This window comes from Mustela putorius, unplaced genomic scaffold, assembly GCF_011764305.1.
Source record: "Mustela putorius furo isolate JIRA1106 unplaced genomic scaffold, ASM1176430v1.1 tig00000596_pilon_pilon_pilon, whole genome shotgun sequence".
NCBI lineage: Eukaryota > Metazoa > Chordata > Mammalia > Carnivora > Mustelidae > Mustela > Mustela putorius.
Genome location: NW_025421428.1, coordinates 12,029,788 through 12,053,742, shown reverse-complemented (window position 1 = coordinate 12,053,742; position 23,955 = coordinate 12,029,788). Strand labels below are relative to the sequence as shown.

The 23,955-nt window shown below is 57.8% G+C and overlaps 1 protein-coding gene and 1 long non-coding RNA gene across 3 annotated transcripts; one reads left to right on the top strand and one right to left on the bottom strand.

The window, feature by feature from the left end:
- The first annotated feature begins 1,197 nt into the window (after positions 1 to 1,197).
- Positions 1,198 to 15,769, top strand: FAM78A (family with sequence similarity 78 member A). The gene is made up of 2 exons (XM_004757098.2): positions 1,198 to 2,109; positions 12,614 to 15,769. The coding sequence occupies exons 1-2, from the start codon at positions 1,787 to 1,789 to the stop codon at positions 13,140 to 13,142; spliced, it is 852 nt and encodes a 283-aa protein (XP_004757155.1). The 5' UTR covers positions 1,198 to 1,786; the 3' UTR covers positions 13,143 to 15,769.
- LOC123392789 lies at positions 14,543 to 23,875 on the bottom strand. Of its 2 annotated transcripts, XR_006607455.1 has the most exons (4): positions 23,392 to 23,873; positions 20,857 to 21,807; positions 20,298 to 20,606; positions 14,543 to 15,710 (listed from the first exon to the last, which is right to left on the bottom strand). It is a non-coding gene; the product is annotated as an uncharacterized LOC123392789 (long non-coding RNA). The 2 variants fall into 2 exon arrangements; XR_006607456.1 differs by having other exon boundaries at positions 20,298 to 21,807; positions 23,392 to 23,875.
- Positions 23,876 to 23,955: the final 80 nt, after the last annotated feature.

The window sequence follows — 23,955 nt, the reverse complement described above, 5'->3', positions numbered from 1 at the left end:
GCGGGGCCAGGTCGGCGCAGGGGCTGAGTTTCTGCAAAGTTTGACCTGGTTGCCTTTCCGATGCTGCAGCAGAGCGAGGCAGCGCGGGGCGCGCCAGGCGGCTGCGGCGCGGTGGCGGGTATGAGCGGCGACAGCGCGCTCACAATGATCATAAAATAAAGCGGACGCACGGGGTGGGGGCGAGAGAGCCCCGAGCCTCACCCCTCCGCCCCCGGCCACCCCTCCCCGCCCCGCGCAGCCCCGAGCTAGGAGGCGGCGGGGGCCGGGGGCGCCCACGGCCGCCCCGGACCCCAGTAGAGCCAAAGGACACTGCCCGGGGGAGGGGGGAACGCCCCGAGGACGTACCCGCGGCGGGGGTCAGGGGCGTCCGGAGGGCGGCGTCCGGGGCACGCGGAGCGGCCGGAGGGGCAGGTGAGTCGGTGGCGCCGCCCGGGTGGGGGCGTGCGCGCCAAAGTTCCCCGGCGGCGGCGAGCGCGCCCGACGCGCGGGGGGCCTAGGGCCGCTCGGGGCTGGCGAGGGTGGGGACGGAGGCGACCGACGCGGCGAGGCTGGGGCACTGCGCCCTCCGGGGTCGGGGGATCCCGGTTAGGGAAGGGGCGCACGCACGATCACACCGGCCTGCGGAGTGACACTGCGCGCCTCCCCGGGGGCCGGAGGGACCCGGCAGGGGAAGGGGCTCGGGCGCCGGGGGCAGTGCCAGGGCCGGCGAGTCCACGCGGCCCACTGCGGTGCCGGCCGGTCGCCCTCCCCCGCCACCCCACGCCACCCGCGGGCCGGGAGGGTGTCAGCGGAGATGTCACGGGCGGCGATTATTCGCTGGTGCGCGCGGTCGTGCAGCCGCCACTGACGGGGCGGGCAGGGAGGGGGGGCGCCGCCTCCGGGGAGACCGCCCAGAGCTGCGCCGTCAGCGCCGCAGCCCGCGCCCCGCGCACACGCGTCGCCGCCTCGCGCGCCCCCCGCAGCAAAGTTCGGCTCAACTTTGAGGCGGGCCCTGACGTCCTGTCTCCTCCACCCCCCCACCAGGTCCTCGGCGGCCGCGGCGAGCCAGGCGGCGGCCGGAGCGCAGCCCCGGAGCCCCGCGCGGCGGCGGGCGGCGGCGGCGGCGGGGGGACGCGGCGCGCCCGCGTGGGGGCGTCGGCCCGCGCCCGCGAGTGGGCGCCGACCGGGACCCGCGCCGCGCTCCTCGGGGACCCCGCGGGCGGCCGGAGCCCGGCGCTCGCCTCCTGGAAGCCGCGGGTCGGCGCTCGCCCCCGAGGGCGCCCCGGCCTCCGCGCTCGAACAGAAACTGCTCTTCCATTGATCCGGCCCCGTTGGGCGAGCGGCCGGTGCGTGTGGCCCGCGCGAGCGCGTGCGGAAGGCAGAAGGGCAGGAAGCCGGACTTCTGCAGCGAGCGGGGCCGCACCGCGCAGGGGACGAGCCTTCCTCTTTGATGTGTCTGCCGGCCTCCGCCTTCTTCGCCCCAAGACTTCAGGAGCGTCTCGGAGCTGCGTTCCCCGCGTGTGAGGCACGGAAGGGCTGCATGTCTGAACAACATGATTGTCCATTAGCCTCCAAACTTTCCTTTTTTTAACCCAAAGAATATCGGTGATTTTTGTCCACTGCTAGCAGAAGAGAGAACCCAGGGCTCTTGAAATGCAGCAAAATCCTTATTTATAAACGGGCCGGAGAGAGTGATATGCAAAGACCCTGTACTCAGTGAATTTTCTATCCTATGGATATCGGTCTTGAGATCTGAGGTCGCAGAGCAGTACCGTCTGCACTGGGTCGGGCCGCCTCCATCCTTTCAATGCCCAGTTTCCTCTGGGACTGCTGGCCCTCCCTGGAGATCCGAGCGGTACTGTGTGCCATGGGCTGTATTCAGAGCATCGGGGGCAAAGCCAGAGTCTTCCGGGAAGGTATCACCGTGATCGATGTGAAAGCCTCGATCGACCCCATCCCCACCAGCATCGACGAGTCCTCCAGCGTGGTGCTCCGCTACCGGACACCCCACTTCCGTGCCTCAGCCCAGGTGGTCATGCCGCCCATCCCCAAGAAAGAGACCTGGATCGTGGGCTGGATTCAGGCGTGCAGCCACATGGAGTTCTACAACCAGTACGGGGAGCAGGGCATGTGAGTACGGCCAGGGGCGGGTGCTGGGGGTGCGGCTCAGGCTGGGGAGCTTGAGGGTCTGGGGTGGGAGCTGGGGCCAGAGGGGAAGCTTCAGGCAGGTACGGAAGCGGCCTCTGAGTCCTCCCTCTTGGCCTGGTGCTCTCAACGGCTTGCCTGTCGATTTGGGTTGGGGTCATGGCTCTGGGACCTTTCCTCCCTGTGTCACCGGCCCCTGGGGTTCCTGTGTCGTTGCCTGTAAGAGGCCCATTTGTAGAGGCGCATTCCACCAGGCGTCTCTTTGGCAAATCTGACAAGCGTGCTGTCCCGGCGCCATGAGAAAGGCTGAGGCTTGCCGCCCCCCACCCCCCCGGCTCAGGCCTCCTTGGGAGGCACCTGTGGCCCATACTCTGGAGGGGAATGGGGCCCTTGGATGCCTCCGTGGTTATTTGTATCGAGCTTTGTGCTGGGCTTGAACTTGTCTCTGCAGTGTTTTCAGAGGTGCGTGAGGGCCTGGGGGAAGGCTTTGCAGTTCCTACGGTGTTTTGTTGGAGAGGATGGCTAGTTTTAGAAACCTAGTTTGCTTCATGGAGTAGCGTGTTTCTCTCCCCGAGGCAGAAGGCCGCTGTATGTAGACATCCCCTGTCAGTGTCCCGAAGGCTCCAGAGGGGCCCTAACACTGGCTGCTTCTCTCCAGCTTGGTCTCCAGAATGTTCCCAGGACAATGCACGTCTTGGTGCGGGCCACGCGGAACCTGGGTCTACTTTTCTGCTCTGTTCTCTGGCCGCAGAGATGGTCATCCCCATTCTGGAAAGAGTACCAGTAGAAAGGAAACCAACTCAGCTTTCAGGGCCGCCCTGAGATACGGCGGTGAAAATAGCTCTTTCGGAGCACGAGGTCCCTCAGAGGGAGCTAGGCAGGCCCTGAGGGCAGCCTGCCACCCCGCGCACCCTGCTTCCCAGTTCTGCCAGGGAGGAGCGGAGCAGGGGGGTCCCTGGGGGTTGGACCTTTTTGCTGATTTCAGGACATCCTGGCACACAACCCCCCGCCAAAATTAGAGGGGGTGAGGAGGGGATGGAGGGTGGTGGGACCCCGGATCTTGTCGCTTTTCCACTGAACAACTCCCGGGGCATCCCTGAAGTTGGAAGGGAGACAGGAGGAAGGTGGCAAAGGGTGGGGGGGGGTGACCGGGACCGCCCCATAGAGGTGGGGGGGGGCACGTTCCTCCGTCAAACTGATGTCTACACCCGAAGCCTTTTGATTCTCAAAAGTGGCTGTTAACCAAGGCAGGGCGCTGACTTCCCACGGCAAGGAGGGAAACATTCTTAGCTCCTCGGTGTGGACTCTCCTAGGAAGCCTTAAACCGGAAGTCTTCTGGGACTTTGTAAAGGGTCTGGGAGGACGGACAAGACACAGGTTTTTCTAGGGGTTTTAGGGAAAGCCTGTCTTCTTCCTTGGAAGTGGAGGGGAAGGCAGAGGGACTCGCGGAACGTGGGAAGGTGAGAGTGCCAGGAGGGAGGACTTGCGGGAGGACCGGGGCGCTGAGTTGAGGCCGACACCACGGTGTGCTGCGGGGAGGGGCCGGCCTGGCTGGGGTCCGCCTCCCGGTGTGTGCGCAAGGCCTGGAAGCCTCCCTCTGGTGGCTCCTCGTCCTTCTAGGCACTATTGCTGGAGGTAGGCCTGAGGCCGGAGACCCGAGATGACTTAACCTTTCCGTGCCAGTCCTTGCTTCCTGGTTAGAAGCGCCCGGTGCACACCTAGCTGCGGTCGAGCGGGCCTGGGCGGGAGTCCAGGCTCTGCACTTTCCAGGCTGTGATCTGAGCCACTCTGGCCCTCGGTTTCCTTGTCTGCAAACCGGGCGGGTCACAGTCCTTGCCCCGCGGCTTACTGCGAGAATCACGGGAGGTGACGTTTGTCGAGCGGTCGGCACGGTGCCAGGCCCAGGGTTGTTGTCTTTGACATTGTTACCGTGACCATCCTCTCCGCTGCGGGGCTGCGCCCGCGGAGAACCGCGGCCGAGGCTGCAGAATTCAGAGTGATGCAGACTTCCCGCGGTCCCGAAGTTTCTCCTGAGCCCAGGTCTCCGTCTTTTACACAGCGCCCACTCCCTGACTTTTAAAAATTTAAAAATAGTGCAAGTCACGGATGATTTGCGTTTTCAGAGGTTGAAGGCCGTTTTCCTCGCTCTCCACTTGTTTCCCTTAGTATCCTCCCCTCCCTGGGGCACCTCTTACAGGATGGAGGGGGCCTGTGTCCCCTGCACCCATCCTCCCTGGGCCTGAACTCCCAGCTGGGGCACGACCAGCCCCGCAGAGAAGGCAGAGCCTGTGTGCCGCAACCCCTCCTGCGCTCAGGCCCAGGGCCAGAACAGCCGACCACCCTGGCTCTGGGCCCTGGCTGGTCCCCTGGTGCTGTGTGTCAGCTGTTGGGATAGGGAAAGAAGTCCCCGCAGGCGGCTCTGAGGGCCCCGAGAGAGGACAGGTCTAGGTGACCGCCCTGTGGCTGTGACGCTGAGTTGGAAGCAGCCCCACTTAGGACTCACCGGCCGAATCGTATTAAAAAGTGGAATGACCGAGCGCGGGGCTCCTCTGATCCGTGGGCAGAGCTCTGTATTCGACCCGGGCGCTCTGGAAATGAGAAGGCCTCGTTTAGAGAGAGCCCAGTGTCTGCTCCTTCTCCAGTGCAAACGGAAGCATTTTAGGTGCGATCTCTCCAACCCCAAAGGATGCTTTTTCGTCTTTTTGAGCCCCGTGACAATGCAGAAAGCGAGGGGTGGTCAGGAGGGACTGTGCAGAGACACGGGCGGGCCACAGCTGCCCCCGTCCTGTGCACTGTGGGGCGTGGGATGCTTCCCTAGACTCTGCCTACTTGGTGCCAGAGAATTCCGCCCCCGCCGGACGATCAAGCTGTCTGTGGACCTTGCCCGATGTCCCTGGGAGGGGTGCAGAGTCACCCCTGACCGAGAACCACTGGCCGAGACCCTCACAAGTGAATACTTCAAATGAAACCCACACTCTGGGCCTTCGTGGCCTGGGGTCAGAGCAGCCCAGAGGCAAAGGTCAAGGGTAGGGCTTCTGTCCCTTTACAAACGGGCTTGAATCCAAAATATTAATTCCAAATACTTAAGCAAAACCCAGAATACCCCTGCACGTTATCCCTGCTTAAAATTAATCTCTAATCCGGGAGAACTTTTTAGAATGACACCCGGGTTTGAACCGTTTGAATTGGAACGCCTCAGTCGAACACCGACTCCTACGGACGGCAGCGTCTCTCCGTGCCAGCTTCGCAGGGTTCTATATGGTTTTCGACCCACCCACACTGCTTTAAAAGCCACCTCCCCCAAACTGTTGGAGACACCTGCCTCCACAGCCCCCTCCTCCACGATTCCTCAACCGCCACCTGTCAGCCAGCACAGCCTTCGACGTGACAAGTCACAATTTCTAGCCTGTGTGGGAGACGCTTTATGTTGTCCCCAGCTTGCCCTCCCCGGGGGCCCCCAGGGAAGCTGGGGCGTGGCTGAGGCCCAGGGCTGGTTGGGGGCTAGGGGAGGAAGAGCTCAAGAGAGAGGGTCTCTGTGGGCGGCCAGTGCTCCCTGCCCACGCCCTAGCCCAGCTGCGAACTTGGGGCCGGTCTCTTAACCTTTCTGAGCCTCTCTGTCCCCCTCTTTGAGATGGGGAGAAGGGTCCTTCCCTCCCCAGGTGTTGGGAGGAGATGCGCCGTAGGAGCTCAGCACAGTGCCTGGTGCATTCCACGCACCTGATCAGTGGCCCTGTCCGTGGCGGAGCTGCTACGAGTTCACTGGTGATCCTGCGGTCCCTGGCCGCGTCCGCAGAAAGATGGCTCTCGTAGAGCTGTGCTCTCTTCTGGGCTGGGTTTCGCGGACCCGCTTACAGCGTGGGAGCCTCAAGTGAGGAGACCTGCTGGCGGGGGTTGGGGGGTCTTTCCAGCCAGAGCATGCGATGGCACCTGCCGTCAGGGCTGCGGGAGGCTGGTGGGAAGGGGCCGGGCAGGGGTGGCGGGGCTGGGGACTGAGGCTTCAGGCGGAGGGGGGACGCTGGAGCTGGGCCATGTGCACACCCGTCCCGGCTCCCCTTCCTCTCTTTTCTCCCCAGGACCTCTTGGGGTCCTCGTTTTAGGATGAGGAAACCGCCTTTGACACAAGGGGGCTTGCTCTGCTCCAGTGGGGGACCACGTGGCCTCTTCCTGCAGCCGCGGGCCCCGCACAGAACAATCGAGGACGAAGCTTCCTCTCTGGGACCGGAAGGTGGCCTCCCCCATCTGCCGGGCCCTGGCGGAGGCGAGGGCGGCTCGGGTGGGAGAGGGAAGTCCTTGTTTCCAGGCTTTGGGGTGGGAGGAAGTGGCGGTGGCCGGGGGGGGGGGCTGCCTGGCCCAAAGAGAGCTCCCCGTGGACCGGCCCTAGCCAAGCGACGGCTCCAACCCTCCCCTTCCGAGTCCCGAAAACAAAAGCCGGCTGCCCCCGGAGACGTGCACGGGGGGACCCAGCCGCCACAGTGATCGGGGAAATAACAAATTAAATCCGGAGATCCTTGGTTGTTTGCTGATCAGATCCAGGTAGAAACGAAACTGATCCCTAATGCCCCGTGTTGGGGTCGGTGGTGGGGGCGGGGTGGGGGTGGTGGCAAGTGGACGGCCTCACTCGCTGTTGGAGGGGCACGAGGTCGGCAGCTTCTGGAAGGTGGGTTTGGCTGGATCTCTGACAATTTCAAATATACGCGTCCTTCATGCAGTTCTGCTCGTGGAGTTGGTCTTACAGAGACTTGGAGCACCTGGCCCGGTGCCTGACATATAGTAGGCGGACAAAAAAAAAAAAAAAAAAAATCTCCTGACCTAAAAAAAAAAAAAAAAAAAAAAATTGCCAAACGATGAACGGAAGAGCCAGGGCGTAAGGATGTATACGAGGTTGAAAACGCCCACAAAGTGCCAGGAGCGGCTCTGGTGGCCGTCGGTGGGGAGGGCGAGCGTGGTCTGCCAACGCGGGTACTGCCCAGGAGGCCAGGCCGGGGGTGTCGCCATGGGGGAAACGGTCCTCGTGGGGCGTTTTCTTACAGAAGTTGTAAAATACGCAGGGCAGGAGCCAGCCCCACTTTGTTAAAAAGAAAACACTGTGAGTGGCGATGTGTGCTGCGTGTCTGTCCAGAGAAAGGTCTAGAAGGGTGTTTACCCAAGTGTAATGTGGGGAGTAACCTCAGGGAGGTGGGGGGAGGCATGGGAGACGCGGCGTTGGTTTCTTACTTCATACTCTTTTTGACTTTTTTTTTTTTTTTTTTTTTTAAGAAAAGCACCGCTTTTGGGGCACCTGGGTGGCTCAGTCAGTCAAGCGTCTGCCTTCAGCTCAGGTCATGGTCTCGGATGTCAGGCCCTGCTCAGTGGGGAATCTGCTTCTCTCTCCCCCTCTGCCCTGCTGGTGCTCTCTCTCGCTCTCAAATAAATAAATAAAATCTTAAAAAAAAAAAAAATAGAGCACAGCTTTTGTAACTAAGAACTCAAATCAGACAGGCACTGTTGGTCCTTTCTGGGGGACCCGGGCTATGGCCTGGACACAGAGGGGGGCTGGGCCCCAGGAGGAGTGGGGTTTTTGTTTGGGGGAAACCCTAGGAGCAGGCAGGAAGGGGGGACTCCTCCAGACCCTTTGTTGGAGAGCAGGCGCTTGGAGGGAAGGGGCCAGCCCTGTGGGGGTCCTCGTGGGGCAGAAGTCAGGAAACTGGGCTCCTGGTTGCAAACTTTTACAGAATTTGAACTCTTTGCAAATGGTACGGAACTGTGAAACGTGTAAGACTGGGAGTGGGGGAAGATAAGGCCTGAGAGCCCGTGTGACCCATCTGAGGCCCGGAGACCAGCGTGGGCAGAAAAGCCTTGGTGCAGACAGCCCTCTTGCCCTCAAGCCTCAAATCCTTGTTTGTAAACGAGGCTCTCAGAGTGTCGGCCGGACATCAGTTGTGGGATGTGAAATAATATTTAAGTGAACTCGGTTAAGCCTAAGTATAACTTGGATGTAAAGCAACATAGTTATTTTAATGTATATCAGGGAAAAAAAATATATCTAGCCTACCCAACATGTTATTTTGGTGTGTTTCTTAGGAAAAACTCAATGTAGTTTTTAAAAAATGATGGATTTTAAGGAAAAAATTTGAGTGAATAATAATATAGGAGATTCGTGGACAGGATCGAGATGAACAGAGATGTGGAGTTTGGAAACTCGGCTCTGACGCTCAGGGCTGAGCCAGTCCAGTCTGGCTCTGGGGTCCAGAACTCAAAATGCGGCGGGAGCCCTGGGAGAGGTGGGGAGCCCCAGGGCACGAGGGGCCAGCCCTGCTGGGCCCAGGCTCACCGCCCCTACCTGGCACGGACCAGGGCTGTTCCTAGAGCCACGGGGAGCGGCGTGCTGCTGTCTTCCAAGGTCACACAAGGCTCAGGTCTCCCCTTCCCTCCCAAGATGCTGCCCTGGGCATCCCTGGGTGCCTTCACCCTCCACTGAGAGGCCTTTGCCTTGGGCCAGTCCAGGGTGATGCTCCCCAGCCTCCACCCCTGCCCCTCAGCACAGCACCCCCCCCCCCCGGCTCTAGGGAAGGCTTTTCTTTTCTTTCTTTTTTTTTTTTTTTAAGATTTACTTATTGGAGAGAGAATGCACACATGACGGATGGGGAGGGGCAGAGGGAGAGAGAGGGGCTCCCTGCTGAGTGCAGAACCTGACGCGGGGCTCCATGCCAGGACCCTGCGATCATGACCTGAGCCGAATCCCAGAGTCAGATACTTACCGGATGGAGCCATGCAGGCGCCCCCACGGAAGGCTTTTCTATGACCCGTCAGACTCATGTTCTCCGGCAGTCATGGTGCTCAGAGCGTGTGTGTGTGTGCGCACGCCGGGCAGGGCTCTGTGCGTGTGCACGTGTTGAGTGAGGGTCTGTTGGCAGCTGCTGGGGACCAGCTCACTGCAGCTGTGGATCCCGGCCTGGTGGCCCTGTGGTTGCGTCACCTTGAGCGAGGGGTCTCCTGTCTCCAAGCCTCTTCCATCAAGTGCCCCTGGTCTTGGCCCCAGGGTAGTTGAGGAGAAGCACTGCATTGACCTGTATACACGGGGGACAGGCGTGGGGAACATGACCGCTGTTGCCGGCATGGCCTGTGCTGGGAGGGGTTGTTTCAGGGGCACCTGCTCTGGGTGAGACAGTGCACAAGCAGGAGCGCCTGGGGGTTGGTTCTGGAGCCTGGGGAGGGCGTGGATGTGCGTGCACTCCACCGGGAGGGGTCCTGAGCTTTGACTACATCGGCTTTAAGGGCCATGAGGAGTCATGGCAGGTTTATCAGGGTTGCAGGCAGGGATGGTGTGAGCAGATTTGTTTTTTTAGAAAATCACGTAGGCTCCTGGGGAATACTGTAGGAGGCAGGAGTAGAGGCTGGGAGACCTAGGCGGAGGTCCTGGCCAGCGTGAAGGCAAAAGGAAGGGGGACGTTCAGAGGTGAGAGGGAGAGTCAAGGATGGTGCCAGGTGGCCAGAGGATGTGGGGCCCTCCAGTGGCAGGTGCTCTGCAAACACTGATAATGGGTGCTCTGCAAACGTTTGGTGAATTGATGGATGAGGCGTGAAGGAAGCTGAGGAGTCTGATTCAGATGTGATTTGAGGGGATCCCAGAGGGTTCCAAAGTCCAGCTTCAAGCCTGGACTAGCCTGCTGTCCTTTGGATTCACACACTTACGAGGACGAGGGCAGGTGTGTGACAGGTGGCACCAGGGCAGTTTCCTGGTGTGCAGACTGCATGGCTGCCCTGGGCCCATGATCTGGAATGCCCCGCGCACGGTTCAGTGCTCTGCTGATGCCATGTTGAAATTCTTCCATTTTTGAACAGGAGATCTTGAGTTTTGCTTGTACTGGGTCCCACACGTTCTCTGGCTGGTCATGCCCTGAAGACCAGCAGAAGCCAGTGAACTGATCAAGGGGGTAGACACAAGGGAGACCAGTGTCTTCTGCTCGTGTGCAAACGTGGACACGGGCCTGTCCACAAGATGTCTCTACTCCCAATCGACACGGGCCTGTCCACAAGATGTCTCTACTCCCAGTCGACCCACCGGCCAGGCACTTGTGTGCTCGAGCGGTCCTGGGAGGCCGGCTTGCCCCTTGCAGTGGCCTCCCTACGGCATCTCTGCTGTGCAGAAAGGAAGAGGTTCAGCGTGTGCAGGGCTGGGGTCCCAGCCTGCCCCTCCGTGCTGTGGAGGAAAGAGCTGAGGGTCTGCCACGAAGTCCAAGGTCATTCCAGAGCAAACGGAATCTCAGAGGAGACAGTGACTGCATGGAGTTCGTTCCCTTCGGAGAATGTGTCATCCCCAAACTGTAACTGGGGTCAGAGAGCTTCAGGTCAGTCAGGGCCGCACACCTCTGAACGCCTCCTGCACATGGCTTCCAGGAGCTTCCATGTACTGCCCTGTAGAGTGACTCGCTTAAGAATCAAAAAAAATCTTGCAAGGTGGGGAGGATTATCCACAGTTGACTGATGGGAAAACGGATGATCGGAGATTTGTACCAATCAGAGCTGGTGGCTGGACTGAGGCTGGGTCCAGGCTGGTCTGCGTCTCCCGGAAGTTCCCTTCCACCACCTGGCGAGGGGGAGGGGCGGGGACCGGGACCCCGGGCAGTCTGTGCTGGCCTCTGATGATTTGAAGGCAGATGCCTCAGGACTTGGTTCTGAGTAATAGCTCACATGAGACACGGCTGTCTGTCAGCTCACGAGGACTGTCACCTGCCCGTGACTGAGCCACGGCGGGCATCTGGGGGTGGGAGGGGGAAGCAAATCTGAGGCTGGGCGAAGGGGCCATTCTGCTGCCGAGTCCCCCTCCCTCGAAACAAGCCAGCTCTTGGGCAGTGAAAGGGGACCACGGAAGAGCAAAGTTCCTTTTGCAAATTTACTCTCTCCTTTTTAATTATGATTATGATTGATTATGATCAAGTAGGCCCCACATGGAGCCCAACTTGAGGCTTGAACTTAGGACCCTGAGATCAAGACCTAAGCTGAGGTCAAGAGTCAGATGCTGTACTGTCTGAACCAAGCAGCTGCCCTATTTTCTACCTTTGAAAACAACCCTTTTGCAAGCTGGTAGAGCCACTGTGAGAGGACAGAATGGGTGCCTTCCGGGCACCTGAGCACACGTGGGGCAAAGGCACGGGCTTCTGAGAAATCCAGGACAAGGACCGTAAACTCCTTCTCTGGCCCACGGTACCCACCTAAGAGGGGAGCTGGTAGCCCCAGGCCTGCTACCACCCACCCGCGGCTGCTGTGGCCTGGTGGCTCTTGGGGACTGATGGGGACCTCAGAAATGGGAGGTCGTCTGAGCTGCTGCCCTAGTTCCCTGGGACTTTGATGAGCTCAGGGCCCCAGGCAGGAGGTGGCCTAGTAGGCAGGTGTTACCCTAATTTGTGACTTTTTCAGTGGAATAAACTCAAAACAGAAGGGAAGTAAACAGGAAAATTAGCAACATCGCATTCCTATTCATCCCTCCCGGAGTGGCCCCAAATTTGCTAACGGCTGACATTAAATGACACGTTTGGGTAGAGGAGGGCTTCTCTTTATAACGAGAAGCCACACCTAACGATATCGGCCATTTCCCCCGTTTTTGAGTTCAGTGGCATTAGGCACATCCACATCGTTGTGCGTCTGTTTCCAGAACTTTTCCGTCTTCTCTGCCTGGAACGCTGTGTCCGTGAAACGCTGACTCCCTGCCCCTCCCTCTGGCAATCGCTGTTCTGCTTTCTGTTTCTATGAATTTGACCACACTAGGGGCCTCCTACACGTGGAATCATATAGTATTTACCGGTTTGTGTCTGACTCAGTTTACCCAGGATGATGTCTTCAGGGTTTATCTATGTTGCAACACTTCCTTTTTAGGGCTGAGTAATAGTCCAGCATGTGGATGGACCCCATTTTGTTTATCGATTCTCCTGCCGAGGGACACGTGGGTCTCTCATCTTTTGGCCACAGCGAATGATCCTGCTGTGAACGGGAGTGCATTTTGTACCGTATCAAGTACTGTATCCCGGGGGGGCGCTGCTGGCTTACCCCGTTGTGCAGAAATCTGGGGGCGGAGGGTCCTGAGCTTCGGTATTACAGGTGCTCAGGTGAAAACGGCACTGGATGAAGTCAGGCTGCCTGGGTCCCAGGCCCCACTGCCGGGGAAAAAGCCCCCTGGCCCTGGCTTCGCTGTCTTTATCTGTCTGGCGGGATGGACACGATTGTTGATGAGTGTCCAAGGTAGGGGCTCCCCGGGTGCCACTGTGCCCCCAGCCACACGGGAAACAGGCTGGTGTCCTCTTCTGTCTGAGGGGTATTACAGCAACATTATGATGACTAGTTGGAGAGGATGCAGGAGAACAGGATGTGGCTTTGAAGCGGGCTGTGTCTGGGGGAGCCCAGATGTTGATGGTGGATGTCTGTGCATCGCCTGTCCCTGTGCCCCCACCCCAGGGGGCGGGGGGACGCAGCCTCGTGCGTGGCTGATTGAGTGAACTGGCCTTCCTGTCCTCAGGTCCAGCTGGGAGCTCCCGGACCTCCAGGAGGGCAAGATCGAGGCCATCAGTGACTCAGACGGGGTGAACTACCCTTGGTACGGCAACACCACGGAGACGTGCACCATCGTGGGCCCCACCAAGAGAGACTCCAAGTTCATCATCAGCATGAACGACAACTTCTATCCCAGCGTCACGTGGGCCGTGCCTGTCAGTGAGAGCAACGTGGCCAAGCTGACCAACATCTACCGGGACCAGAGCTTCACCACGTGGCTGGTGGCCACCAACACCTCGACCAATGACATGATCATCTTACAGACGCTGCACTGGCGCATGCAGCTGAGCATCGAGGTGAACCCCAACCGGCCCCTGGGCCAGCGCGCCAGGCTGCGGGAGCCCATCGCCCAGGACCAGCCCAAAATCCTGAGCAAGAACGAGCCGATACCGCCCAGCGCCCTGGTCAAGCCCAATGCCAACGACGCTCAGGTCCTCATGTGGCGGCCCAAGTACGGGCAGCCGCTGGTGGTGATCCCACCCAAGCACCGGTAACAGCCAGGGCGCCCCGCGAGGCCAGACGCAAATAATAACCCCGCTCCAAGCACACCCACGGACTCTGCAGTCATTCAGCAAAATGCAACCACTCTACCTTCTCGAGCGGGCGGATCTCACTGTGCACATGCCCCAGGATGGCTCCCCCAGCCCTCCTGGCACCTGCTTCCTCTCGGGGAGGGGGAGGCCCGGCTGGGACACCCAACCCCACGTCCCCCCCCTTCACCTTGGGTCTCCTTTCCTGGCAGTTTCAGTCATTCACTTGCGAGACTCCCGAAACAACTGCTTTTTCAGTTCTTCTTCTTCTTCTTTTTTTTAAACACCTCTTTTACGAGGTTCAGGGGCAGGAGACGGTGGAGCTGGTCACGGCCCTGACTGGCGGCTCCTGCTGGTCTGTGAGCGGTGGCCCCTATGGCAGCTCCCCACGTCGTCCTCCGTGACGCGGCCTTACGTAGACTTGCTTTGCCAAACTTTTGCCTTAAGCTGAATTTCAAGGAAAAAGCCCAAACCAGACAAAGAAAGCAGGATCTCTCTTCTACTGACGACGGCTCATCTTCTGCTAGAGGCGAGGGAGGGGGCAGGGCAGGGAGGAGAGAGAGCCTCCCGGGCCCTTGTCGGGCTGTCTTGACAGAGGGGCGGGGGACAGACTTAGACCTCAAACCAGCTGCCCATTCTTTCCTTCCAGCAGAAACGCAACCAGAAGCCAGACCGACCACCTAAGGAGCCCCTTCTCTCAGGCTCGGGTGGCAAGCCCCGTCCCCACCCCTGGGAGAAGGTCCCTGCGCTCCCCCCACGGGCGGGGTCTGCTGGGGCCGCGTGCTCCCCTCTTCCGGCAGCCTTAACTTGCCTGGGGCGGATCTGGGCGGAGAGAGGGAGGGTTGAGCCCTGGGCTCTGCCATCTCAGCACCCCCCAGCTCCGCAGGCACATCTAAGTGTTGTGCTGCTTTGCCTTTTCTGTCCCCGCTGGCCCCAGACGCCTGGAGGACCCGCCACCTTGAGCCAGATTTAGTTCGAAGATAAGCGAGGCAGGCAGCTTCCCTCCTGGCTCCTTCTCAGGGGTGCCCCTCCCAGGCGCTTTGGGAGAAGCTGCAGGTGGGCTCTGGGTGCCAGTGTTGGACTGGAGGTGGGGGGAAGCTGCCCAGGGGCGGCACCCAAGGATAGGTGGTCTTGGTTCTGGGGAGGCCGGGGAGGCCATCAGGCGGTTGCCCCCTGCTGCTTATCCTCAAGGAAGAAAACCAGGGCCTTAGGTTGACGGGGGTGACATGGGGCCATGGTTGACAGGCATTGGGGCCGCTCTGGAGGCTGGTTGGGACAGTGAGGTCAGTCTGGAGGGCCACCGTCCCTCAGGTCCAGGGCCCTCCAGGGTCCGAGGATGGTCCTGAGTGACCCCAAGCTTTCTTGGTAATGTCTGCCTTGGAGGCTGCTTGTAGGAGCTGCGGGGGACCCCCCCCCTTCAAGCTTGCCAACCCCCACAGCTACTGCACCCGGCTCTGCACTCAAACTAGTATGACCCAAGCACAGAAAACCGTCAGAAAAGAAAAATAATTCATTTCTGCTGCAGATGAGCCACTTGTTAGGAGTCCCGGGGACAGCGTGGGAGGCTGCGGGGCACCTTGCTCTTGTACTTACTCCGGGGGTGCTCAATGTCCCGCGTGTCTCCCACGCGCCGCTCCTGACAGCAGGCCCACGGCTATCCTGGGACAGCTGGACCCGAAGCAGGCATGTGGCGCCAGCGTGCTGCTTGGGGAACCCCTTTGTCAGGTGCAGGGCCTTGCCCCTGGAAACTGTCTGTTCCCCTTGGTGTGTACGGAGACCCTGTCACCCAGAGAGGCCACAGCCTCGAGTGAGGGGGACGATGGGTCCCAGCTCTACCTCTGGGGAAGGGCCGGTGGGGGTCAGGCTGACGGCGTCCCGCTGCCGTGGACAGGACCTGGCCTCCTAAGGGAGCGGCCCTTCCCTGCACTCAGGTCTTTCTTGCACTAAAAAAAAAGGAGGAAGGGCCCTGGGCGAGGGGTCAGGAGGCTGGGGTTCGGGTGCTGGGCTGGGTCGTCTCACTGTGCGAGGAGCGGGTGCAGGAGAGGACAGTAGGAGTGGTCCTGAGCTGTCGGGGGCAGAGTCCCTCCCCGCCCCCGAGACCTACCTGCTGCGTGTGAGCAAGCTCTCCTGCCCGGGACCACGGCTGTGCCCACGGGGAGGGGGCAAAGCTGCTCTGGCTGCCTCCCTGGGCCTACCGCATGCCTGGGCCCCCGCTCGCCTTGCTCCTTGATTCCCCCACCCCTCCGGCACCCCGATCTGCCCTTCCTGGCCTTTCTGAAGACGGGGCTGGAAAGACCCTGGAGAGGCCAAAGGTCCGGCCAAGGACCTTGGGTCTGGTCCCTGGGCCTCCTCCCTGTCAGGAGCACAGACCCCAGGCTTCTCCTCTGGGTCCCCAGTCCCTGTGGTGTCCCGCTCCCCTGGCGTGGACACACTCCCCCAGCAATAAGGACCGTCTGCGGCCGCGGAGAGTACTGTGAAAACAAACCAATGCACTTACCAGGAGCCGCGAGACTCTTGAAGAACATGTAAAACCTTTTTAAAAAAGAAACAACAAATATTCACAAAGAGAAATAAAATGTAATTTTAAAGTAGGCCTGCCTAGGCTCTGGATGTTTCTAAGGTGTTTCTGAAGTGGTGGCGCATGTGTGGCTTGGTGGCCCTGTGTTCTGGCCAAGGGAGCGAGCGTACTTGGAGGGGGGTGGCTTTGTTCACGCACCCTCTGCCGTCCGCGGCCCTGAGACCTCAAGTCCCTGCCAAGAGTGCCCCTGGCTGGTGCCCTGGTCGGAGGAGGGACGGCAGGCTTGAGGTGGAGGCCAGACTTGGGGGCAGCTTGGACTTTTGGCAAACAGGAGAAACCCATGTGACAAGGGGGAGTTAGCGTTCCGTTGGCCATGGGGCCACGAACCTGTCTTCACACGGGGAAACGGCTGTAGGACGGTGTCAGTCTAGAACATGGCCCGGTGCCCTGCCCTCGGCCAGGGGCTGACAAAAGGGGGTGGCGTGGAATTAGCGCCCTCGTAGGAAACACTTTCCTCTAATGAGAACTTTCTTATGGAAGGACGGGAGGTGGGAGGTGGGCCATGGAGTCAAGGCAACGTGCATGAGTCGGGTAAGACGCTGAGCCCCTCTGAGCCCCGTTTACGCTGTATGGACAGTGGGGATTCCCCAAGTCGCTGCCTCTTAGCTGACACGGTGAACACACGCTGTTCTGCTTGGTTTCCAAGTGTGAACAACCCGTGTGTTCTCAGGGTCCCCATTTCACAGATGAGGAAACTGAGGGACAGCAGAAGTCAAGAAGCTTCTTAAGGTCCTGCATCTGGGGAGAGGCAGAGTCGATCAGACCCTGTGATCAGTTTGAATCCTGGCCCTGAAGCCCAGACCCTCACCACTACATACCCTCTGTCCTGGCGTGTTGCTACGGAGCATACGTTTGGAGCTCAACGACTACTAAGAAGGCCGTGTGCCTTTGGCTCGGTCCATTCTGGGTTCCCCGGGCAGGAAATGCCTCCCCCACCCCAACACTGGAAGGTTCTGTGTAGCAGTCAGTTCCCTGAGGCCCACAGTGAGTCCAGCTCATTCCCTTTGGGGAGGGGCTGCCTGGTCGGCTGCAGGCCATGGGCTCATCTTCCACGGTTGCTGGTGGCCGCCTGGCATCGCCGCGGAAGACAAGGGGCCCCCATTTGCAGTGGGCATTGGGGATTTGGTTTCTTCTCTGGGTTTTCCACATTGCAACAACCCAACGGCACTCTGCATCCTGTCTCCTGGGTCTGAGACACCAAAGCAGGAAATTGCATAACAGGCTCCGCTGGCCGCCCTCCACCCAGATGGCTTATGGGTGGTACAGCTCACTGTCGTGGTTTCAGCTGTGGTGTCAGCTCCCGAGCTCTGCCTGTGAGAGCGCATGAGGTGTGTGTGTGTGTGTCCACGTGCACGCGTGGACAACAGGGCTGTGGGCCTGGCCAGTGGCGGGAGAAAGTTGAGCTGGAGCACACCAGGATAAAGCCAGAGTTGCTCAGGCATCGGAGCCTTTGGGCCGATATGCCACCAAGGACGTGCAGCCGGCGGTGCGCGCTGGGAGTGGGGGGAATGTTCCGGAGGGGAAGGTGCCAGGAGGGTGGCCCTGAGTGAAGAGGATTCCAAGTGGCATTTAGTCACAGTGGAAGCCCTCCCGCTTCTCAAGCTGATAGCAGGTTAAATTTAGAAGTCCCAGACTGGGATGAGACACAGACACCAGACTCGAGCCAGCTGTCGCAAGGTCCCCTGCCGGAGCAGGGCCTGGGAGAGCCGGCTGTCGGGGCTGGGCCAGGCCCGTCTGCCCCACAAAGCTGGAGAGAAGCAGGCATGCCATGACCCTGCACACAGCCTGCCTGTCACCTCTGGTCACTTCTGGTGACAGTCCAACCTCTGGACTTGGGCTCCCTGTCGGTGAGGTCTTAAGGCCACAGAGGAAACCCCACCTGCTGGGAGATCGCTTGGTGGGAACCGCACAGAGGCCATGGCTGGAGGTACTCGCAGGTCTGGGGACATTTCTATCGGCCCCCCAGGTGCTTTTTTAGCTCCTGCTTGATTTCTCTCTTGGTCATCATCTGTCCTGCCCGGCGGGGCCCAAAGACAGGGCTTCCCACCTGGCTGGGGTCCGGGCTTTGGATTAGGGCAAATATTGGACGTAGGAACAGGTTACTGTGCACACACAGCATCCAAATGAACCCACCCCAAACCCTTACCCCATAACCAAGTCTGGCAAAGACACATACGCAGAGCCCGCTCCAGGTCTCGAGGGCCCTTCCTGCCCCCACTGAGTGCATATGACAATAAAACGGGAACTTTCATAGATGAGGAAACTGGCCCTTAGAAGGGGCCGCGGGACAGGCTAGAGGTCATTCAGCTGGGAGGTTGCAGAACTGGGCGGGTTTCAAACAGCCATCTTTGACCTTGCTGGGTCACTGCCTTTTGGCTACACCAGCCACCCCCCTCCACACTCCGCATCTACCAGCCTGCCCGTCTCCGCTCCTCTGGGACTGCCACGCGGAAGGCCCCTAGCCTAGGGCTGACACAGGAAGATGAAAACTATTAAATGCAGGAAAACCCATCTGAGCGAGTGAGCTCCGTCTCTGTGCCCGTGTCCAGAGAGGCCAACCTGCGCCACCGACATGGGCCCAGGAAGAGCCTTTTGCTCTGCTCTGTGCAGAATGGAAGGCAGAGACCGGATTCATTCCTGCACCGGCCTGAGCCCAATTTAGCTTTAAGGGCCGCTGTCCTGCTTCATAGTTTACGGTCCCTTTTTAATCAGACAGATGATGGGCGGCGGCGCTGGGTATTTGCAGCAAGTGAGACGCAGTTAGAAACCCTGCGCTATTCCTGGCTGCCACTTGTCTTGCTGAGTGAGGTCGGCTGGTTGCCTGACCTCACATGCCTGCGTTTCCTGATCGACAAGCCAGGACACGCACACCTCGCTCAACCTCCCATCCAGCAATGCGAGGCAGCTGCGAACCCTGCCCGCAGGGCTGCCCGAGGGCGACCGTACTGGATCAGGGCTTTGGCGAGAGATCGGAGACACCCCTCCTTCCATACAGCGACCAGACGACTGGCCTGATTATCAGGACCATTAGACCCTCACTGAATGCATACTGGTGCCGGCCAGCCAGCCAAACAAGAGGATTTCCATGCAGTTTCCACGGCTGTATCGAGCCAGCGCTCGCACACTGAACAGCTCACCCATTTAAAATGCACTGTCTGTTGGGGTGTAGCATATACACAGTTGCATGGCCAGTACCCCAGTCAATTCTGGAATGTTTGCATCACCTCAAAGGGGAACCCTGCACCCACCAGGTATCATCATCCCCAAAGCCCCAGCCCTAAGCCACTGTCAATCTCCTTCCTGTCTCCGTCCATGGCCCTACCCGGGACAGTTTGTGGGAATGGAGTCTGAGCCTGGTGCCTGTCCTTCAGCTCAGTGTTTTCAGGGCTTCCCCTCTGCCGTGGCACCTCATCTTTGACATGTGTACATACTTCCGACCATCTCCTCTACGGGGCCCTTTGACCGGCGCAGGAGAAGCCGCGGCTCGGAGCTTACCGCCCCCGGCAGGAAGTGGTCTGTGACCATGAGTCTGCGGGGGACTGACTGGTCTGGAGGGTCGGAAGTGGGTCCCGGAGGATGGCTGGCTTCTGGGGACACAGTGAGTATGAGAGAAATTTGACCTATTAATGCTGGAAAGGCCCTGAAACTCAGTTTCCTCATCGGCAAGATGGGGCTATGGTGCTCTCCTCGTGGGGAGGGAGGACTCCAGGGGACTGGCAAGCCCGGGTCTTAGCCCAAGGCCACAGCTGTTAGCTGTTATTGACCTTGTGACCAGATGTTAAAAAAACTTTTTCCGGGGTACCTGGGTGGCTCAGTGGGTTAAAGCCTCTGCCTTCGGCTCAGGTCATGATCTCAGGGGCCTGGGATCGAGCCCCTCATCCGGCTCTCTGCTCAGCGGGGAGCCTGCTTCCTCCTCTCTCTCTCTCTCTGCCTGCCTCTCTGTGTGCTCGTGATCTCTCTCTCTCTGTCAAATGAATTAAAAAAAAAAAAAAGAAAAAGATTTTTTTCCACCCCAGGCTGCATGTGCCGTGGGACCGAGGGGCACTGTGGCCAGCCTTGGTCCCATCCCTGCTCAGGTGTGGAAGCGGGTGGGGGGGGCGAGGCAGGGAAAGGCTGCCCGACAGGGACTGTTGATGCCCCAAGCACTCCCGTGGGGGCTGCTTCACGCCAGCCCCTGCCCGAGCTGACAGTCTGGGCCAGCCCAGCTGTGCGTGGGCTCGGCCTCTCCCACCAGGTGCTTAAGGCTCAGTGAACGTTTATCTCAATCTCTGCTGTTGGAAACAATCCGGAAGAGCTTAGAGGTGCGGTCCCCGAGTCACTGCTATCTCCACCGCCGGCCACCTTGGCTTGACGGTTACTCTGAACATTAGCAGCGTTCTTAACTGGTCTATTATTTATCATGACTTGTGACAAGACACTGGCAGAATTGACCTTGGTAACCATGTTTCAGCGTGCAACGCTGTGCCGTTCACACCCGGTGGGCCACCGTCCTCCCCCTCCGTCTCTGGAACTTTGTCCTCTCGTATGACGGGAACACTCACCGCACAGCCGCTTTCCTCTCCCAGCACCCCGGTGGACGCCTTTCTACTTTCTCCCTCTGGATCTGACGACTCCAGGCGCCTCCTATCAGTGGACTCGCAACTTGTCTTGTGACCGCTTTACTTCCCCGCACGTCAGGTCCTCAAGGGTCCCCCAGTGTGCCGTGTGTCACAGTGTGCTTCCTTTCCAAGGCCGGCTACGACTCTCAAGGCATGTCCGTCTGAGGCCGTGGGTCTCGACGCCCCAGAGGCCTCATACAGCCTGGTCCCTGCTGCTCACGGCGAGTCCCCGTAGGCCAGCCAGTTACAGAGCTGCGTGAGAGAGAACATGTGTGGGTCATTTGGGAAGACTTCCCTCCCTACTGGTTAAAATAATAAAATTCCAAGTGCTTAAAGAGATGAACTTTTCTCATCTGGAAAATTCACTTATCTGGAAAACGCTCTTTTCCATAAAATGAAGTTATTTCCGGGCACGAGTAAGGAGGCAGGAGGAGGAGGAGGCGTTCTGGGAGGTGTTGTAGGGCCGCTGGATTTAAGGGTGGGCCTGGAAAAGGTTCTTTACCGTATCCTCGGGGGCGGCTGTAAACTCGGGCTTCCCCAGTCCTTTATTCCGGATGCGGCTCTTCCAGAGATGTGGCCGGGAGCAGGAGGGGGACCCAGAGGCTGCGGCCAGGGCGCTTCCCCTTGGCCACCAGCTGATGTCCCCGCAAGTTACTGAGGCACCTGCCCTGCTGTTCTGTGATCACTTTGTGAGGCTGCAGGTCTGGCCGTCGGCCATGGAAAATGAACTCTCTTTGGGACTTCTTCTGGAACCTCTGCCTAGTGAGGAGTTCTGCACCTCGGGGCCTCGGAGAATACACCTGGCAGCTGGCGAGGTCTGGGCCCCGGGCACCAGGCTTTCACTGCAGAGCACGGACTGAGCCGCTAACACAGCACTTCGGGGGTTGCTACCGGTGAGGCGAAGGGATCTCCCTGTACACAGCCTGCCGCTTCCTGTAAAGGTGAGCGAGGGGAGGCTGCCGCGGCCTCTGCAGCTGCCCTCTTGACAGAGGGCACCACACCACAGTGACTCTGCCGCCGGGACCGGTTCTGTCTCCTTCCGATGCACGAGGGGATTCCTACCCCCAGCTCCCAAGAAGCTGCTGATCCGATAGGAATGACGGTGTGAGAAGTCGTGGTGGGCTGCCGTATCGAGGGAGCCTAGAAAGCTCTGAATCCTGCCCGCTTCCTGTGTAGCTGGACGGGGGTCGTGAAATCCAGCCTGAGAACCCAGAGAGATGGGTCCTGCGGAGAATTTCCCCCGAACTGCCTCTTCACATTTGTAAACAATCAGTCATATAGGTGCGGATCTATTTCTGGACGGCTTTGCATAACTTGATCTCTTCACCTTGACAATATCACGTGGTCCTAAATACTGTAGCCTCATACCGCGTCCTCCAACTTTGTTTTTCTTCTTTGAGGTTGTTTTGGTTCTTCCGGGTCCTTTGCATTTCCACAGGAAATTCAGAAGCAGCTACGAAAACAAAAACAAAAGATCGTGTTCATATTACCTGTGAATGAAGTTTAATTTCTTCCTTTCTAATCTAGATCCCTTTTAAAAAAAGATTTTATTTGCTTATGAGAGAGAGAGACAGAGAGACAGAGATAGCGAGAGAGAGCACAAGCAGGGGGAGTGGGAGCGGGAGAAGCAGGCTCCCCATTGAGCAAGGAGCCTGATAGAGGGGCTCGATCCCAGGACCCTGGGATCATGACCTGAGCCAAAGGCAGATGCTTAACCGTCTAAGCCACCCAGGTGCCCATCTGGATGCCTTTTATTTATTTTTCTTGCCTTGGCACATTGGCTAGCTCTTCCTGTGCAGTGCTGGAAAGATAGGAGCAGTGACAGCAGCCATTCTTGGCTGGCTTGGCTTCTGGCATTCTTGAGCCATCACGTGTGACGGCAACAGTAGGATCTTCCCAGGTGCTTTTCATCGGGCCAAGAAAATCCCCTTCCCCTTCTGTTTTGCCAAGAGTTTGTCAGGAACAAACACTGGATTTTATCAAATGACTTTTCTGTATCTATCGAGATGATCATTTTTTTTCTTACTCTGTTAATGTGGTGAATTGTACTGATTGATTTTCAAATGTTAAACCAATCTTGAGTTGCTAGAATAAATCCTACTTGGTCATTATGCATACACTTTTTATACAGTACTGGATCAGATGACTAAACTTTTAAGAATTCTTACATCTAGGGGCACCTGGATGGCTCAGTCGGTTAAGCATCTTTTTTTTTTTAAGATTTTTATTCATTTACTTGAGAGAGAGTGAGAGCACACAAGCAGGGGGCAGAGGCAGAGGGAGAGGGAGAGGTAGATTCCCCGCTGAGCAGAGAGCCCGATGCGGGGCTCGATCCCCGGACCTGAGATCATGGCCTGAGCTGAAGGCAGATGCTTAATGACTGAGCCACCCAGGTGCCCCATTCCCTTTAATTTTTTGGAACAGTTTGTGTGTCATTGTATTATTCCTTCCTTAAATACTCGGTAGAACTCACTGGGGAAGCTATTTGGATCTAGAATTTATTTTATGGGAAAGTTTTGGTAAATTCAATTTCTTTAATCACTGTAGGGTTCTTTCTCTGTTCCTTCTTGAGTGAACTTTGATGATTTGTGCTTTTCAAGAAAATTGTCTACTTCATCTAAGTTGAAGAAACGAGTAAGGATATTCAGAATATCCTGATTATCACTTTAATACCTGAAGAATTTGTAAGGATGTCAGCTTTCTCATCACTGACATTAGTAACTTGTGTCTTCTCCTTTCCCCGATTAGTCCGTCTAGAGGTTTATTAATTTAACTGATTTTTTTTCAAAGAACAGTTTCACTTATTTTTCTTGTCTTATTTTGTATCATTTTGGCTCTGTTCTTTATTATTTCCTTTTTCATTTACTTTTCTTTTTCTGGTTTCTTAGACTGGTTTCTTCTTTTGGAAAATACAGGGGTTGGGGCGCCCGGGTGGCTCAGTCGGTTGGGTGTCCAACTCTTGGTTTCGGCTCAGGCCATGGTGTTTGTTATTGTCTCAAGAGACTTGAAAAATCCCTTCCAAAGTCTTCAGACTTACCCATGGAGATACAATTTCTGATGTCCTTCAAATTTCCCCCTCCACCTCTCCTCTCTTTTTCGGGAACTTGCATTTACACATATTATTCGGCTGCTTGAAGTTATCCCCGTTGGCTGGTGCTCTGTTCCAACCTTTTCGGTCTTCTCGCTTTGTGTGGTTTACTTTGGGCATTTCTATTGCTAAAGTCTTTGATCTCACTAGTTCTTTCCTCTGAAGTGGACAACATCTTCTTAGTCTGACCCGGAAGATTCCCATCTCAGACATGACAGTTTTCACCTCGAGTTTGATTTTGGTTCTTTCTATGCTAGGATGTAACGTGTGTGGTCTTTCTTCTAGCTTCTTGAACACAGACTACAGTTTTAATCATGGCTTCGAAGTTCTTGACTACTAATTTTATCATCTGTGTCACTTCTGGACCAATTTCAGCTATTTGATTTTTCTTATTATTATAGACCATATTTCTCTACTTTTTGCATACTTGATTTTTTAAAAATGATTTTATTGGAGAGAGAGAATGGATGAGAGAGAGAACAAGCACATGAGGAGGGGAGGGACAGAGGCAGA